This window comes from Buteo buteo, chromosome 1 (genome assembly GCF_964188355.1).
Source record: "Buteo buteo chromosome 1, bButBut1.hap1.1, whole genome shotgun sequence".
In the NCBI taxonomy this organism is placed as follows: Eukaryota; Metazoa; Chordata; class Aves; order Accipitriformes; family Accipitridae; genus Buteo; species Buteo buteo.
In genome coordinates, this window is record NC_134171.1 from 69,506,455 (window position 1) to 69,523,525 (window position 17,071).

Here is a 17,071-nt window from a genome sequence, read left to right on the forward strand (position 1 = left end):
GATCCAGGTGGAAATAAACTGATTGCAACACCATATTCTATTACCGTTCATGCTTCTTTTTGGCCCAACAGCCTCCAGCCTGGATCTTTCTGTGTGTGAATTCATCACAGCATCAGCTGCCCTGCCACTAAATCACTGGTATTGATCTCTCTGGCAAAAATGCAACTTCCAGTATTAATGGTGTCTCATTCTGACATCAAAAATGACTCCTAGTGACTTAATTGATCTTGGGTCACTCCTTTATATGTCTTCAAGAGTGAATGGTCAGTTATAATCAAGTCATACTCACTAAAAACAACTAACTGAACTGGAAGATGAGTGTTACCAGCTGTTGAAGTTTCCATATGGCCTTCATCTGGCAGGAACAAATGACTGACTGGTGGTTTTTTGAGTGGAAAATATTGAGCCATAAATGGATGTTGAAAAATTTCTTTATGATACCTGTATTTTGAAAATGAGTACAAGTTCTATTTTCCATTAACAAGAACAACAGCCTCTTTCTTTTCTTCTTCAAGGAAAATACCTAGCCAGGATCTCTTCACAATGTTGTTTTCTTCTGTTCTCTAAGGACCATTTCTGTACTACTTTTTCTTTCTTTTACTACATACTGTCACAAAGGAGATCATACAGATGGGGCAGCAGTTGTACTTAAATTATGACTTGCAGGTCATCTATATGTTTCTTTTCTCTCATATTAGCTCTGGGACTGTCACACTCAAATGCCTCCTCCCTATCCCAGTGCATTGCACTACTTGGTAGTTGTCTCGCTGAACACAACGAACATGCAGACCATGGATTTGAATGATCCTCTGTTCCATGCGTACCTTTGCCAAGGGAACAGTTCCTGAGAAGAGACCAGGAACAAACAAAGATATTGTTCCCTGGGCCAGTCAGGGACTATGGCTTGAGCATAACAAGGGGAGATCCTAACTAACAGTTCAGATGCACCTGAAGAGATTCTGATGCTGAGCAGAAAATACTATATGGGTTTAACGTTTAAGCTTAGGTCGAAGGGATATTTTTTAAAAATCTCTGTTTAACAAAAAGATCTCAGCAAGGTTTAATAGGAATACTTTCCTTTTGTGCATAGTTGTTCAAAGTTGTTTTCCATTGCAAAGGACAATGAAAATAAAGTATTTTGAAAAGTTCAGGTCAAACAAAATGAAAGTAATCCATTTTCTGTAATTTATATTCTGTGACCAAAACATAAAAATATTAAAATATAAAACAAATACTGCAACATAGCATGACTTTTAATTTGTTTTCTGGTTAATTTTTGTGAAATATTACTGCCTTCTATTTGGTAATTTGGCATTGAAAAAAATGTTCGGTTGAATAATTGCCCATAAGATGTATTCTTAGCCATGCTTCAGATCTTCAATTAAGTCCAAAACTGCAAACTATCAGGCCTCACCATCTGCTCCATCAAGTTCTGTTTGTTTTGTGTAGCTGCCATTTTGGGTAGATGTTCATATTTACAGTGTTCTTACAATCCTGTGACTTAAATGTTCTGGAAGACCTGAATTTAGCTTCCAATATTTTATGAAATTAATGTAATTTTTGAAAGATTAATGGGATCAGCCTTTGAACCTTTATCTATGTACTTTCTTAATTGTTTCTTATTTAAAAACAGGAATTTATCTTGCAGGAACTGTTTTACAGTTGTTTGTGTGATTCAGACTTCTCTTTCTGTTCATTTGGTATTGCATTCCAGTGCAGTCTTTCCCTCTCTGATAAGTGGTGCAGATAATTATGTTTTTTTCTATCAACAGGCATGTAAAGATGACTTGTCTACATGTATTTTATTAGTAGTTGTAGAGAACTTACTATACAAAATCAGAGACGTCAAAGCTTTAATGAGAGATTTTATAGAAGAGAGTATTTACCTATTCTAATATTTTTCTTCTCCTGGGGAGGTAAAAGTTCACTTTTACTAAGTCTGACATGCTAGTTTTACCACTGTCAGAATAATCTCAATGAATTTCTTTATTTGTAAATCAGACCTTGAATCCAGAAGACAATATGGCATTTAAAAGTCTATCTTTTGAGATTTATTTTATGACCAGCATATCTGGTCAGCCACTGTCCAAGACAATTACAGAGACATGGTTGTCTTTGTGCACTTCTCATTGTTATTCACCGGCAGGATAGTCATCAGAGGGTCACATTAAAGTTCATTCAATCAAAGCTGTGGCAGTAGCAATAGTCCGCCTCAGGTCAGTTCCATCTCTTGAGATTTGTAGGGCACTACCTGAAGTTATTTGGGTAATGTTATGTAGCATTAGTGCCTTGATACTTTGTAGCGAAGATTTCAAAGCCAACAAATCTGTATCTAGAGTTCTACCCCAATGACAATCCAATTATCTTTCCCCTTACTGTGGTATTGTAACTATTTGTATATATCGTCTGGTATCTTCCAAGTTCATTTTCACTTGGCTATAAATCTGTATGTAACTTTTATTGTTATCTTTATGTTAGTGGTTATAATTAGGTTTTATATTTCCCTGTTCATGTGGTTATTTGTTTAAGTACTTGTAATTGTCCTGGGTACCTCTGCCTTTTACTTCTGAGATAATCTTTAGAAGTGCTCCCTTGTGCTGCAATAGATGTTTAAGTTGGGATAAGATAAATCACCACCAAGAACTATCTGGTTTTCTTCATTGAGAGTAAAGGGATACTAGGTAACCTGTGTCTATATCTAAATTGGTTAGTTTGGATAAAACCCAACTATGTCTTGACTTTTTGTCTATGCATATGTATACATGTGCTTACATATATATGTATATGCATATGTATGTGCACACACACAGGTGGATAGATATATGTATATTAAACCCAAACCAGTTCTGTTATTTCCATTCCAGTATCACTTGCAGATACTTTTGAGGCTATTCTACCAAAATAATCTTAATTTCTAATGTATGAATAAGTTTTATATGATATACACTCCTGGATATTCTGAAGATATTCAGAATATTCAGCCTTGAGGGGGAACAAAAGGCATGAAAACTCACAGCCATGAAGAATGTTCTGATTAGGAATACATGAAGTCTATATATTGATAATTATTCCTCTCAAAGCCAAATTTCTAAGCTTAAGCTGTTGTTTTGGTATTAAACCTTAGATACAAATGATGAGATGATAATCTAGATGTAATTTCCAGGTTATTTCTATTTTGGTGATTCTAAAGAGATTGTGAAACATTCTCGTTTCTTGGAAGGGGTGTTATCTTACTTAAAGTACTAAAAATGGAAATGTATGTAACACAAACTGTTTCAAAAATAATAATTTTATATATTTTAATGGGAATTATTAAAAAGGTAGAAATATGAGGTACCACTTCATGGAGGAAAAACTCTGAGAAAATAAATAGGAAAGCAAAAGCAACAAAAAAGTATTGTTCACCATTAAAGAGGAGGAATGAATTTGTAAATCAAAAGACAAAACCAGAGAATGTTCAAGAATGGGGAAAAGACATTTCAGCTTGATTTCAGAAACTTTTAAGCAGGGAAAATTCAGCTAATGTTCTCCAGAACGGCCAAGACAGATAAAAATGGAGGAGAAACAAATACTAGACAAAACTCTTGAAGACTGCAGACATGATTAGGTGGTAACAGGATTCTTTCAGAAGACAGAATAAAGTTCTTACTGTGTGGTGAAATGAAAAGCTTTATCAAGATGTTCTGAAGTCAAAGAACTTAGTCATGACAACAGACAGAATGAGAGATTTAGATTACTTCCTAGTACACCATACGTAATTTGTAATTTTTAATTTTGAGACAGAATGTACTAGAGGTGAAGCTGGGGGAACATTCTCTTGCGTGGTTTAGTGATGCATTCAAAGTACTTTTTTGAGTAATTGCTGCTGTTTGTCCCAAACAATGCAACTGACTCGCACAGATCATAGAATTTACAGTTGAGAAATTAGTCCTTTTTGAAAGTTGGATTTTCCCCAATTCTTCCTGCGGAAAACAAAAGAAGAGAATTTAACTACATCTTTTGATCAAAGTGTTTTGATATGGTATCATAGTTTTAAAACACTTAGAAAAGATCTGGAATTTAAGTAAGATCTTGCCTGTATTGAAATCAGGTTTTTTCCCCAGTTGATTTCTGTGTGGTACTCCATACCCAGGAGTAAGAGGGGTTTTTTCTTTCTCTTCCCCCTTTTCTCTCTTTGTCAAGCAAAGCTTACAAACTGCAGAACTCCCAAAAGCAAAGCAGTTCTGTTCACACATCTAGCTTAACCAAACAGTCTCTTACCTGCTGCAAGACTTGTGGTTCTTAACTCCTTCTTTACCCAACTACATGAAAATTCTTTTAAGAACAGCCTGTGTGGCTTATGTTCATTTAACAGCCACAAACACAGTAAGTAGCCAACCAAAACTGCAATGGAATTTTAGCTAATTATTCCCATTCACATCTGACGTGAGCAGAGTTTGGAAAGAAAGTTCATTTAGTTTAGCCAGTGATAAATTTAGCTGTGAAACATAGAGGTTCATGCTGTACTTTATCTCAGATTCTTCAGCATCATGTAGCAAATATATGTATTTCAAATTCCCCTTAGCAAGAAGCAGTGTGATAAGAGTTTTCAGGTAAGTTTTAGATCTCTACTCCAAATTAATACAGCTTTGGGATAATCCAAAGAGGATTTTTTGTGGATTTTGTTTTTTAAAAGGTGCTTTTCTGAGAGAAACAACTCCAGTTCTGTAGGAGCTCTCATTCTGTAATTTTAAATTGTGAATAATATATTTGTTGACAATGCTGTAATGCTGCTTAGGTATGGGACTTGCAGCGTTTCTATAAATTTTAGGGATAGTGTGTGTTCATTTAGCTGTCTGAGATGATAAAGAATGGGAACTAAATGTGGGGTTTTTTTCTTCAGATCATAAAGGAGGTCTGTGACTTTGAGTCTCCCCTGCTTTCCACATTTGGTCTGAGAGCAATACCTTGGTAAACTGTCTTATTCAGGGCAAGGTGTAAAATTTCAATTTGTCCTTAATTTCTAAGACTGATCAGGTACTAAAAATGGGAATATATGTGAAAACTCAGACTTTCTTGTTAGTCTTACTTTGAACATTTAAAATGTTATGAATTAATGGATTGTGTTTGCAGAGTGTTCTGTTTGGTTCTTTATCTCTGTCACCACAATTGCTACCTTAGACCTGTTTTGAAAGCTCTCCGTGCCTTTTCAGGTCTCAGTGGCTCAGACAAACGTTTCTCTCGCAGTGACTCTGTGCTTTTTGTGCTCACTCTAGCTTCTCTCTTTTGTCTAGCCAATGTCTTATCCAGGTTTTGCATGTTTTATTGAACTGAATTTTGGTTTTGCATACAGAAATGAGAGCAATTTATTGTGGTTTTGCTAAAGTAAGTTTTCAACTCTGCCGAATTTATAAGGTTATAATTTTCCCCTCATCATATTTCTCTGAGTGGACATGTAGGAGAACTTGGTGGTATTGAGTGGTGGAAATATAAATAGCTCTTCATTTTCATTATATGGTTATTGCTGTAATACGTAAGAGTTCTGAAAGCTGGTGATAATCTAACATTTTGATTGTCATTTTTGTTTTTAAAGGGCGCTACGAGGAGGTGTATGATTACCAGCTTAACTTAGCCTACTGTTTCAATGACCCTGAGGACAAATGGTTAAGTAATTACTTTTATGAGCAATGCTTTAACACTGCTCAACTAATAAAAATTGATGGTGGGAAAAGAGAGGCACAAGCACATGCAAATATGGGCCTCATCAATGAGGAACAAGGTAAGTCACTAAGATCATAAAGCTACATTGTATCAGCATTGAGACAGTCATATTTGGCGATTTGTGTTTCATCCCAAGGCACAGTATTTCAATGTAAAGTTGATTTGTAACCATAATTTAAAAGAAGTTTTAAAACTGTTGCAATTTTAATTTTTGAAGCAGTGAACAGGGAGACAAAGAAGTCTGTAATTATTCACAGGCCTGTTTCCTCTGACGTTCCATCTACAGTTGAAAGTGGTCCGTGGGATGAAAAACAAAACACGTTTAAAGGAAGCATTTGTTTAGCACAAAGGTTCTTTGGGTTTGACCTTATTTCCTTTTGCTTGTTTTTGACAAGAGACTGGTAATGCTGCCTCAGGCCACAGGTGTTTGAGTAGGATGGCATCTGTAGTTACACAAATGGGGTTGATTTAAAAGAGGTGTGAACACATCATTCAGTTTAATCCTGCCTCCAGTTTACACTTGGATAAAGCAGCCTATATTTTTGTGTTAATTTGAAAAACTACCTTCTGGTTCTCTTGACTGAAAATGATGCCCTGTTTGTTTGTACGTGACTACCACATTGGTGTTTTCTTCAGATTTATACCTTACCACAAGCTCTGTTTCTCCATTCATGTATCTGTATCCTCAAACTGTGAGTCCCTGAAACCAGAAAAAATATTAATAGGAGTAACTAGAATCATAGAACAGCCCAGGCTGGAAGGGACATCGAAAGATCATCTGGCCCAACATTTCATGGGAAAGGCAGCCTAGATGAGATTATTTTAGCACGCTGTCCGATTGCATCATGAAAACCTCCAGCGATGGGTACTCTACTGCATCCCTGGGGAGGCTGTTCCAATAAATGATGGTTCTCACTGTAAAAAATACTACTTTCTAATATCGAGATGAACTTGTTTGTATATTTAAAAATATGTATTACCTTTCATGGCAGAGGGGTTTGTGCATGTATAGCACTCTGGGTATAAAAAAGGTGTTTTCCTATGTTTGTATAAAATCCTTTCATGTTGTGGGAAGACAAGCCATGAGTGAGCCTCAAGTAACTGAATAATACCGATCTTCCAGTTCTAATTTCTAAGTGTACTGGATCCCTAACCATTGCTTCAAATATATGTGATTTGTATAGTCATTACATTTTTGGTTTTAAGTTTGACTTTGTGGGTTGAAACCATTCCAACTTCGAGCTCAGCTTGTGGCTGGTTTCTTAGATAGAATGGCTTTTCTCAGAAAAAAGAAGATTCACAGAAACTTAAATATTTTGTGGAAATAGTGTAATTCCAGTAAATGTCTGACAGAATGGGTATTTTTTTGAAAGATGGCCTGATTTCCCAGCAAAAACCTGGACATAAAATATAAAACCTGCAGCCTTTTTTTTTTTTTTAATTGAAAGGTTATTGTCCTGTTTTTCCCCCATGTTCTCTTAAAGCTGAAACTTCACACCTTTTTAAATATTTCCTCTTATTTTCTAGACTGCTGGTCATTCACACTGTTTTCCTCTGAGCTGTTGTCATATCTTTCTTGCCTTCAACATCCAGGGATGGATTCAGTTTTAAAATTCGAGTTCATACCAATGACTAATAAAATGGAAAGATTACTTTTCTTACAAGTTGTATTTTTATTTGTGTTTTCAGATATGACATCTATATTCTTTGTTTCAGCATAAATTGCATACTGATATTCAGTTCATGACCTTCAGTAATCTCTAAATTCTTTTCTGAAGAACTGTTAACTAGCTGTTCTGTTCCCTGTTCCAGGATCACCAGTTAGTTCTACCTAAATGCAGTATGTTGCTTGTTTTTTGCACTGAGTAGCATCCTGTGTTTTGTAGGTGGTTTCTAGAAATTGTCAAGATTGTTTTGAATTCTGAAGTTGTTCTTCAACATGCTTTCTCTTTCTCCTAGTTGGTATTATTTGCACATTAAATGGATTTTTCTATCCTGTAATGCAGATCCTTCATGAAAATACTAAGTAGTAAACTGGACCTAGGACAGGCACCTGTGGAACCTCACTGAGTAACTTTTTCCATACTGACAGTGAACTACTGATAACCAATGTCTATATAGGATTTCCTAAGCAATTTGCGCTCACATAATAATAGTTGTAGGTGAACTATCCTTCCCTAATGTTTTACAAGAAAGTTATATGACGGTGAGGAAGAATTTACTAACTTACATAGAAGATTAGTTTGATGACATTTCCTCTTGATGTATGGGCTAGAATGTTTTCATGTTTTCTGTAAATGCTTGGAAATAATCTGTTTGTCTATTTATTTATTCCAGTATTATTCTAGGAATTGAAGTTAAGCTAAATCCAGTTTCCCAGTAGGTAAGACAGCACTTGCTTAAAGCCTAGCCAGTCACAACCAAGTCATTTTCATTTTGAGTGAAAAATGTTTAATTAGGTTACCTGTATGATACTCAGTAGAATAAAATGATTGAAGTTGCTGGATTTTTTGCAACCTTTTCACTTGGTCCATCAGTTAATAAAAAAAAAAATAAATTCTAAGGTGGTGCATAAAAGGAAACATCCTGTCCTGATTTCAGCTGGCATAGAGTTGTCTTCCTAGTAGCTGGTACAGTGCTATGTTTTGAGTTCAGTATGAGAAGAATGTTGATAACACAGATGTTTTCAGTTGTTGCTCAGTAGTGTTTAGACTAAAGTCAAGGATTTTTCAGCTTCTCATGCCCAGCCAGCGAGAAAGCCGGAGGGGCACAAGAATTGGTACAGGACGCAGCCAGGGCAGCTGGCCCAAACTGGCCAACGGTGTATTCCATACCATGGGACGTCCCATCTAGTTTAGGAACTGGGAAGTCGGGGCAGGGAATCGCCGCTCGGGGACTGGCTGGGTGTCGGTTGGCAGGTGGTGAGCAATTGCCCTGTGCATCATTTGTACATTCCAATCCTTTTATTACTACTGTTGTAATTTTTTTAGTATTATCATTATTAGTTTCTTCTTTTCTGTTCTATTAAACCGTTCTTATCTCAACCCATGAGTTTTACTTCTTTTTCCCGATTTTCTCCCCCATCCCACTGGTGGCGGGGGGAGTGAGTGAGCAGCTGCATGGTGCTTAGTTGCTGGCTGGGGTTAAACCATGACACATCCCTGTGCATTTGTAGCTTCAAAGGCTCATGCTAGGTGTAACTCACTACTGTTATCCAACCACTGCCTAAAAAAAAAAAAAACCTTAATGTTTCCTACTTTTATGATGTGTTAAGCAAAAATTGTTGAATACTTAAATATTTTGAAGCCCATTACAAAAGCATATAAGTAAAGTTATGAAATACACTCTGAGATGCTCAGAAGAGGGGAAATGTCATTTTCCTGCTGTAAAATATTAGAAATGTCCAGAAGAGAGGCTTCTTGCTAAGATTGGTAAGGAGGGATAAAGCAAGGTACATTTTCACTGCCCAGGGTAAAGCTCCACTGAATCTGTAGGGTCTATCTTGCAAATATTTTCTTTCCATAGAGAGGTGAAAAAATGAAGAAGCTGCAAGAGTAAGCATAGGATTTGTTTTGAGGGACCACTGAGAAAAAGACAGCAGATGTATTCCATGCACTTTTTATTTTCAGTGGGTGAAAAATTAAATCACAAGTTCTGATTGCAGAAAAAGTGTAAGAGCAGATGTTGAGTTGGCATTGTATAAAATTGCATGACTATTTGTGGTGGTATAAGTAAAATTCTAAACATTCTGGCTTTTATATTAGAACAGATAGATATAGCTTGTAAATTAAATGGAGGTTTTTGTTCAGTTATTTATAATGCTGTCATCTAATTTGTTTGTGGACTGAATGAGTCAGACATCCACTTCCTATAGGGATATATACAGGAATAGATATAGACATGTATGTATGCATTAATATATACATATAGGAATATGTATGTGTACCTATATAAATACAGGGATGTGTGTGTAGGTATGTGAATGATGCCTAACATTATCATGATACTTTCATCTGATTTAAATCATCATATCTATAGTAACTGCATTGATTAATAGTGCAGCCAGGAAGATAGGAGAATTTACAAGAATGAGAAGTTAGTCTTACAGACGTTCATGTGTGCGTCCTTTTAGATGTAAATATCTTGTACTAGTTCTCTTCAGTTCTCTCGCCCAATAGTGTATTTTTTATTACTTGTGAACGGAAGCTGTCTATATATGCTTAGGACTGATTGCTTGGGAGTATAAAGTTAAACATGTACTAGTAAAGATTGTTGTTTGCCTTGGAAGCAAATCAATAAATTTGCTGGGTAATTTTTGTGTAATCAAATTTAAAGTTCTTTGACTTTCAGCCTGGTCCCTGTCCTAAAGGCTGGATATAATCTCATGTTCATTAATCTTCAAAGCTAAATATTTGAGGTGTCAGCAGAGTAGACTTCAGTCATGATATTTGGATGCAGGCGATTAGTGGCTGTCAGTACATAAGGGAAAGAAAACAATAATAATTGAGTAGCCTGCTACAGATACAAATGGAACATCCTGCTTGGAGCAAACATGATTTTAGTGGCAGTTCTTTGCAGAATGAGATTTTAACCTCTTCTTTAAAAAAAACTCTGTTTGTAAAATAAGGTCTCTGTTTACAAGCTACCCAAATGAAATGCTACTCATTGATTATGGTAGGAGCATTCACGTTATGATCACGTTCAGTTAGCTGTACTCACCCCATAGTTTGTCATTCCTCAGGGGGCTGGTAAGAAATTGTTTTATTAGTATGGTTACTAGTCATTTTCTAGCTATTAAACATGCCAAAGTCACTTTATACACATTGAAAAAGGCAATGTCATATTTTAATTTTTTTTCCTCACATTAAATCCAGCATTACTTGTCATCCAAGTAAGCACAGGCTTTGGGTCAGAATCTCACTTTAAAAATATTAATTTAAAAAAATATTTTTATTCCTGTGCTTTGAATGTGTTTTTAGAAGCAATATCAGTCATTATAGATGTGTGCGTTTTTCTGCATATTAGAGAATAAGGCTATTACAGTCTGCAATAGTTCTACTATATTAGTGTAAAATCTGCTAAAGTTAATTGTGAATTTCATGTTTATGCTGTTGTATCTTGCAGAAGAAACACAGTCTGAGTGTGCTGATAAACATAATGGCTAGTGTTAATTTGTATAGGTTCTTACACTGCCAGTGCTCATCACTACAATATTTGAGTGCTTTCTGTTTTGTATTAAATGGTTAATTTCTATCATGCATGAAATTACATAGACCTTAAATACGTGCATCCCAAAGTTTTGGATAACTTGGTAACAAAAGCAGTCCAGGGGAAACAAGGAATTTGTACTTGTAGGAGCTATTTGCTTCAAATGGGTTATAACAAAATTAGATATATTTCTATATTATTCAAAAGCATAATAAGAACAGATATCTGAAAGTGTACTTGTTCTAAAAGCAGCCATCAAGGCCATTGCAAGTAATGCAGGTGTTTGTATAAATATGTGTGTATATAGATGTATATGTATGTACATGTATATATACGGACATATGTATGCATCTGTATGTACACACACATTCAAATAGAGCCAGTGCTTTAAAGCCAGTACTTCAGATAGCAATATTTCAATCTTAATGTCAAGCAATTCTGCATTTGTGAGAGAAGCTTAAAGATGACTAATTAACATATCTGATGGTGTTTTTCTAATACAGATGCATGACTGTTCTTTCCTTAAGGCAAACCCTTAAAAAAAGTTAGGTTAGTGGTATGTTGTCTGTGGGACAGTGGAGCAGGCAGTGACATCGAGAACTCTAGAGGAAGCAATGAAAGCTTCATCACTAAAATATTATTCTAAATACCTATCCTCCCACCCTCAAATGATGCAAGGATCCCAATGCTTACCTTTCAGATATTAGCAGCGAAGGTAGACATTCACAGGCCATGGTTGCTTTCCTGCCTGAGTAAATTAATCAGTGCACAGGGATGTCCATGAGCATTGGAGCACAGGCTAGTGCTAAAATGGTGTTAAAAGTCCTGCACCTACTTTTAGCTTGTGCTAACTTGCTAACTTTCCCATCCTGCAGTTATTTATGGGCACAGTTTGGTACTTAGGAGTGTTGCAGGGACTTTTCCTAACAGGCGGTTTACAAGTAGCTGCACTGTTTTGAAGGGTAAGAGAGTTTACTAGGATAGATGTACCTTTCCATACCTGTTGGTTGGAGTGCTTGGAAACATTTCTGGATACATTTAAATAACTAGTTTTGAGAAAGCATGTAAGTATCACAGTAGAGTCCAATGAATAAAATTTTCACAACAAATTCCAAACGTAAATCAGTGCATGCGAGAAACTATATATCCCCTGGTATAAGGGCTGAAAGATGTGTGAAAAACATGCAGTTAATCTCAATGCAGTGGTGACTTTGAATTAGTCATCAGATTTCTATTCTGCTAGCACATAAGGATCAACAAAAGTGGAGGTAATACTTTTTCTGAAATGCTTACAGACTGGAAAGACTAAAGGCAGGCAGAACTAGCAAGAGAAAGGGATAGAATGCAAAGCAAATAGCAATGTTAGATATCTCAGTGCCAACTCCTATAATATACAGCTAATCCATAAACCCAATTTTGTCTGTCTTTGTGTGTTTTTTAGATAGCAAGTCTTCAAGTATTCCTGATCAGGGTCTCCTTAGTTCTTTCTAAAATAAGCTTAGACATTTAAAAAAATCTGCCATATTCTGTACATTAATGAAGGGGTTTTAAGTGTTTAGTCTTAATCCAGTTCTGCCTTGATTATAAGCAATGTTAAGCTTCTGTCGCTTTTCAGTCAGAGCAATGTTATGCCGGAGTTGACCACTTCTGATCCCTCCACACCCACCCCAAAAATATTAATAAATTGGACCTAATTTATGAAATAGAATGTGGTTTATCCATTATTACAGATAGAACAATCATACCTATTTCATATGTTAGAATTTGATATAGACTTTTCTGGTTGAAAGGCCTGGTGAACGCAAGGGTCTTATAAATAAACTTAATTTGTTGTGGAAAAAAAACCCAGACCCACGGGGTTCTTACAGACTTTGACAATCTGGATTAAGACCGAGGAGTAGAATTATACCCATCATTTTATCATACTGTTGAAATCAAAGTTTTTAATCAAGGCATTATAGAAGTTGGTGGAAAGATTCCTATTGAGTTTAATGGGCATTAGATTCAAGCTTCTGAAGCTTAAGTAGTAATTACTAGATATATTTGGTAAACAACAACTTAAAGACAGTTCATAACGTCATCTTTTTGGTTTGGAACATAAAAAGTCTAAACTGATTATTTTCTTGTTCTTAGCAGGTCCTATTTAATCCATTGCTAAGAAATTGTTGATTTTTTTTATTTTGAATTGTTTATGGCAAGTGTTTTTCAATTAAAAACTGTAATGTATAAATAATTGAGAGAAACTCAGCATACATTCATGAGTATCTATGCAGAGGAAATATGCACATTTAAGCAGAATTTCCCCAATTGGTTTGCCTTAAGGCAGAAATAATTTATATTCACATAAAAAAAAAAAGAATGTTAATATTGCAAAATGCAGTACTAAAAAGGTTTAAAAAGGCAAAAGTTAAAATTGCTTATGAAATTTCTTATGACTTTGTGTGTGTGCAATTTGCAACTTTGTTTTAATTACATAAATATGTAGTGTCTTTTGCTAGGAGATTCCTAATGATGGCCAGAATAAAATTCACCTGTGGGATGGATGGCCCACATGTACCTTCTACATTAATAGAACTTTATATTAACTGTGTTGCAATTCTGCCGAGCCCACTTAAATAGCAAATCTTCATTGTGCTGTATAATATAGAAATTAAAAGTGCTGCTTTACAATCTGATTGAAAAATTAGAAGCAGCTGGTGAATAAAACAAATCAGTGGGACAACATTTGTGAAGAGTGATAAATTTCTTCCTTACTACCTATGCAGTGCAGAACTGTTACTAATAACAGTATTGCTGTATTTGAACTATCTATCCTGCCTATTTAATGTTGTTATGTTTCCACCATGAGGTGTATAGCCAGTATCTAGAGGTCTCCATACTGTTGGATTCACAAGTGCAGGTCTGACGCTGGAAGAAGGCAACCTAAAATGGATCCCATCTCTTTCTTCAGGAACAAAAGCAACTCAAATTACCAACCAACAGCTACCCAAGGCCTTTCTGTTTTCATCTATCCTTGTGTCTGTGTTAGAGATTCCTTTTTGTAAGCAACTTCTTTTGGTTTAAAGTGATACCCAGATAAGTTTGTGATTTTTTGATAAAAGATTAGGCTTATAATTTCCTTTATCTTTATAATGTGGTTTTTCATAGTGTGGATCAAAAAGAGAAAAGGGATTTAAAGATATAAATGCCTATGTAATTTTTTTCATAGGAAGTCTGAGTGCTAGTCAAAATGTGGCAGTGGTCTAAAGGAGAGTTGCAGTTCTAGAGAGTTAGAGCCTATACATCCTTTGAGGCAGGAACCACCATTTTGTTCTGTGTTTATACAATACCATTTCCTGTATGCTTCTATAACACTTGTATTTGGTAAGGTTCGGTGTGTGCTGTGATAAATTGAAAGTTGCACGTGAACATGTTGCTGACTGGCCAGTGCTTAGTTTCTGGCTGGCCAAGCAGCGTGCTGCCCCCTAAAATACATACAGGAGAGTTCTGCCTGTCCTTCTGTCTGCTTGGAATTTAGATCAATCTCTATCCTCAAGCTACTAATTTTCAAAAAAGTGGTTGGAACTTATTCTTCTACGGGCTTCTTACTACTTCTTACCAAATTTGGTTGAAGTTTGCTTCAAATCTAGTTGGAGGACAGGATGATCATATAGACTTGTTTCCTTTGGAGACCAAAAATGTCTTTTTGTACTGTTCATTGTCTGGAGAAAAGACATAGCATGTTTCATTTGATTGTTTTTTAATTCTTCTTTATATAACAGACCATATCCAGTAGTAACCAAATACCATTGATTTATCATGATATCCGCGCCTTGCCCCAGGTTGCATATCCCAGATTGCTAAGTTTTAAAATTTATTCCTAGTTGTGATTATTTATTCCAAACAACTATTTCAGAAAAAAGAGTGTAGGAATAGTTCAGACCTGAAAACTTACTCACGTTTCTCCAAATCCTGTATCTTTGGCTACATATACCTGTTGCTAACTTTTAAGTTCATGTAGAGACATATACTTAAAAAGTCTCTGCATCTGGGAACTTCAGACACAGAAAGAAGCCCTTCCTTAATGGGACATGGAATTCTGCATATCCAGGTTGACCATTTAAAACACGCCCAGTCATTGATTTTCATCCTATCAAATGAAGCTAACTCTTTCTTGTTCTTCTGCACTTACGCTGTTTCACAAAGCAGTGATACTGTTTTTTTCTGGTTGCTTAAGAACTGAATACATAAGTTAGGTGGGAAAAACTTGATTGTAGAGCATAATTTTAAAAGTTTAAGCAGCAAATTGCTAGGAGATAAAGTCTTCACATATGATGCTTTTCTCTGTCACTCAGTGGCAGACAGAAGCAGCCATAAATCCAGATAGATTCTTGGGGAGGACAGATTTAAAAGGTTTATTAAATAATTGAGCTCATCCTCATGCAAGTGCAGAATGTAGTTCCCAGATGAATGACATCTTATTATTACAGGGTTGTTACTGGTATTGAACTAGCAGGTCCTGTATTGAATTGATGTTATAGAGATTAGGTATGTTTTCTGTTCAAATTAGTATACTCTTAAAGTCTGAAAGGAGCCTCTGGACATGCAACGTGAAAGCAAAAAGGGCCTGTTGAGTTCATAAAAAATATTCTCCATATAGTTATTTTTTACACTTATTTTTTACAAGGTTTTGGTAGGCAGTGAGGATGTTTTGAATAAGAGAACTTGGGGAGAATTCTGTAGGGTTCTTATTTTCACTTCTGAAAATAAACACTGTGAAAATGAAAAACTTTCTTCATGCTTTTCCTTCAGTTGATTTAAATCAAGGTTTATTATTAAGCACAGGGAAATAATAATATTATTTACACTGGGAAAAAGTAAGCAGGTTTGCCAAAAGCCTCCTTAATCCTTTCACCATCACTGTTACTTTCCTAGACTCATTCTTCAAATGGAGAATCTTTCAGTTCTGATATAACACCTGGGGACAGGTCTGTATTCTTTGTAATGAGAAGCTCTTCAAAATATTCACAGAAGTACATGAGTGCTAATTCTAAATTTTGTAATTTGTGTTTTCCTTAAAAGTTTTGACATACGCAAAAAATTTAAAAAAAAAAATCTTAAATTAGTTTCTGTTCTTAGGTATTTAGTGATTGTAAAGTTAATTTTCAAACACATCATAAAATTGCTAAAAAATATTGCTGGTTTTTACATGGAACTATGAAAGATATATCAGAAATATTTCAGAAAAATATTTTATGTATACTTGAATATAATGTGCAGCACTCAAGTGAATTGTTTATATACCTATTTTTGTAAGAATCATATTCTTAATGTTTTTGGTATCAAATGTTGCTCTGTTTGCTTTATGTGCGTGTTCATAAGACTATGACATTTAATGAAGAGATCTTTTTAAAGTATTGATAGCCATGAGTAAATTATACTATGTTTGATCTGTGTTAAAGATTCAAAGTCCAAGGTCTTTGAATAGAACTTAGAATAAAAATGTAATTAGGTTACATCCCTAAAGTCTGATATATCTTTAAACAAGACTGCAAATGAAACTTTATTAAAACTTCAAATGAATTATTTCTTTGCTTTTTTAAATTCTTTTTCCCTCTCTTCTCTTTCATGTCTATTACTGACATTGCTGCTTGTATTTTACCTGTCTTTTCCAGGGTATTTTAATTATTTACTGCTTAATGAGTAGTACTGAGATGAAGCTTCATTCAAAGCTGCCCGCTCACTAACAGATTTTTTTTTTTTTTTTTTTTTTTTTTTTGCTTCAAAGCTTTGCAAGGTTTTGGACTACTGCAGCTGAACCGGCAGTTGTCATCATAAACTTTCCTGGAGGCAGTGTTTCCTTTTAGTAATTGATAAAGGAGGTACTGTTTCCAGAGGTGCCTTCTCAGTGGGACTGGGAGCTGATGGGGTTGCATGTCCTCAGCCATTATCAATAATCCTTAGAAGTCATAGGTAAAACAAACATTATGAAGCTATTAATAAAAATATATCTTACTCTTCAGAGGATCATATGATAATTCAAGTTGGAAGGGACCTCAGCAGGTCATTAGTCCAACCTGCTACTCAAAGCATCCTTCTGAAGTAGATTATCTGCACAACAGAACAGCTCCAGTGTTGGAGTGTTGCATCTGATACTAAATTTATTATTGGAAGCTGTGAAAAG

At 35.3% G+C, this 17,071-nt stretch overlaps 1 protein-coding gene across 7 annotated transcripts in view; it reads left to right on the top strand.

The window, feature by feature from the left end:
- The window catches only part of TTC29 (tetratricopeptide repeat domain 29), a 374,033-nt gene that overhangs the window by 261,741 nt on the left and 95,221 nt on the right, over positions 1–17,071 (top strand). For all 7 annotated transcript variants that reach the window (XM_075035175.1, XM_075035158.1, XM_075035166.1 and 4 more), the window contains one exon: positions 5,573–5,758. In XM_075035175.1, coding sequence (XP_074891276.1) covers positions 5,573–5,758 — 186 coding nt within the window. The remainder of the gene's footprint in view (positions 1–5,572; positions 5,759–17,071) is intronic.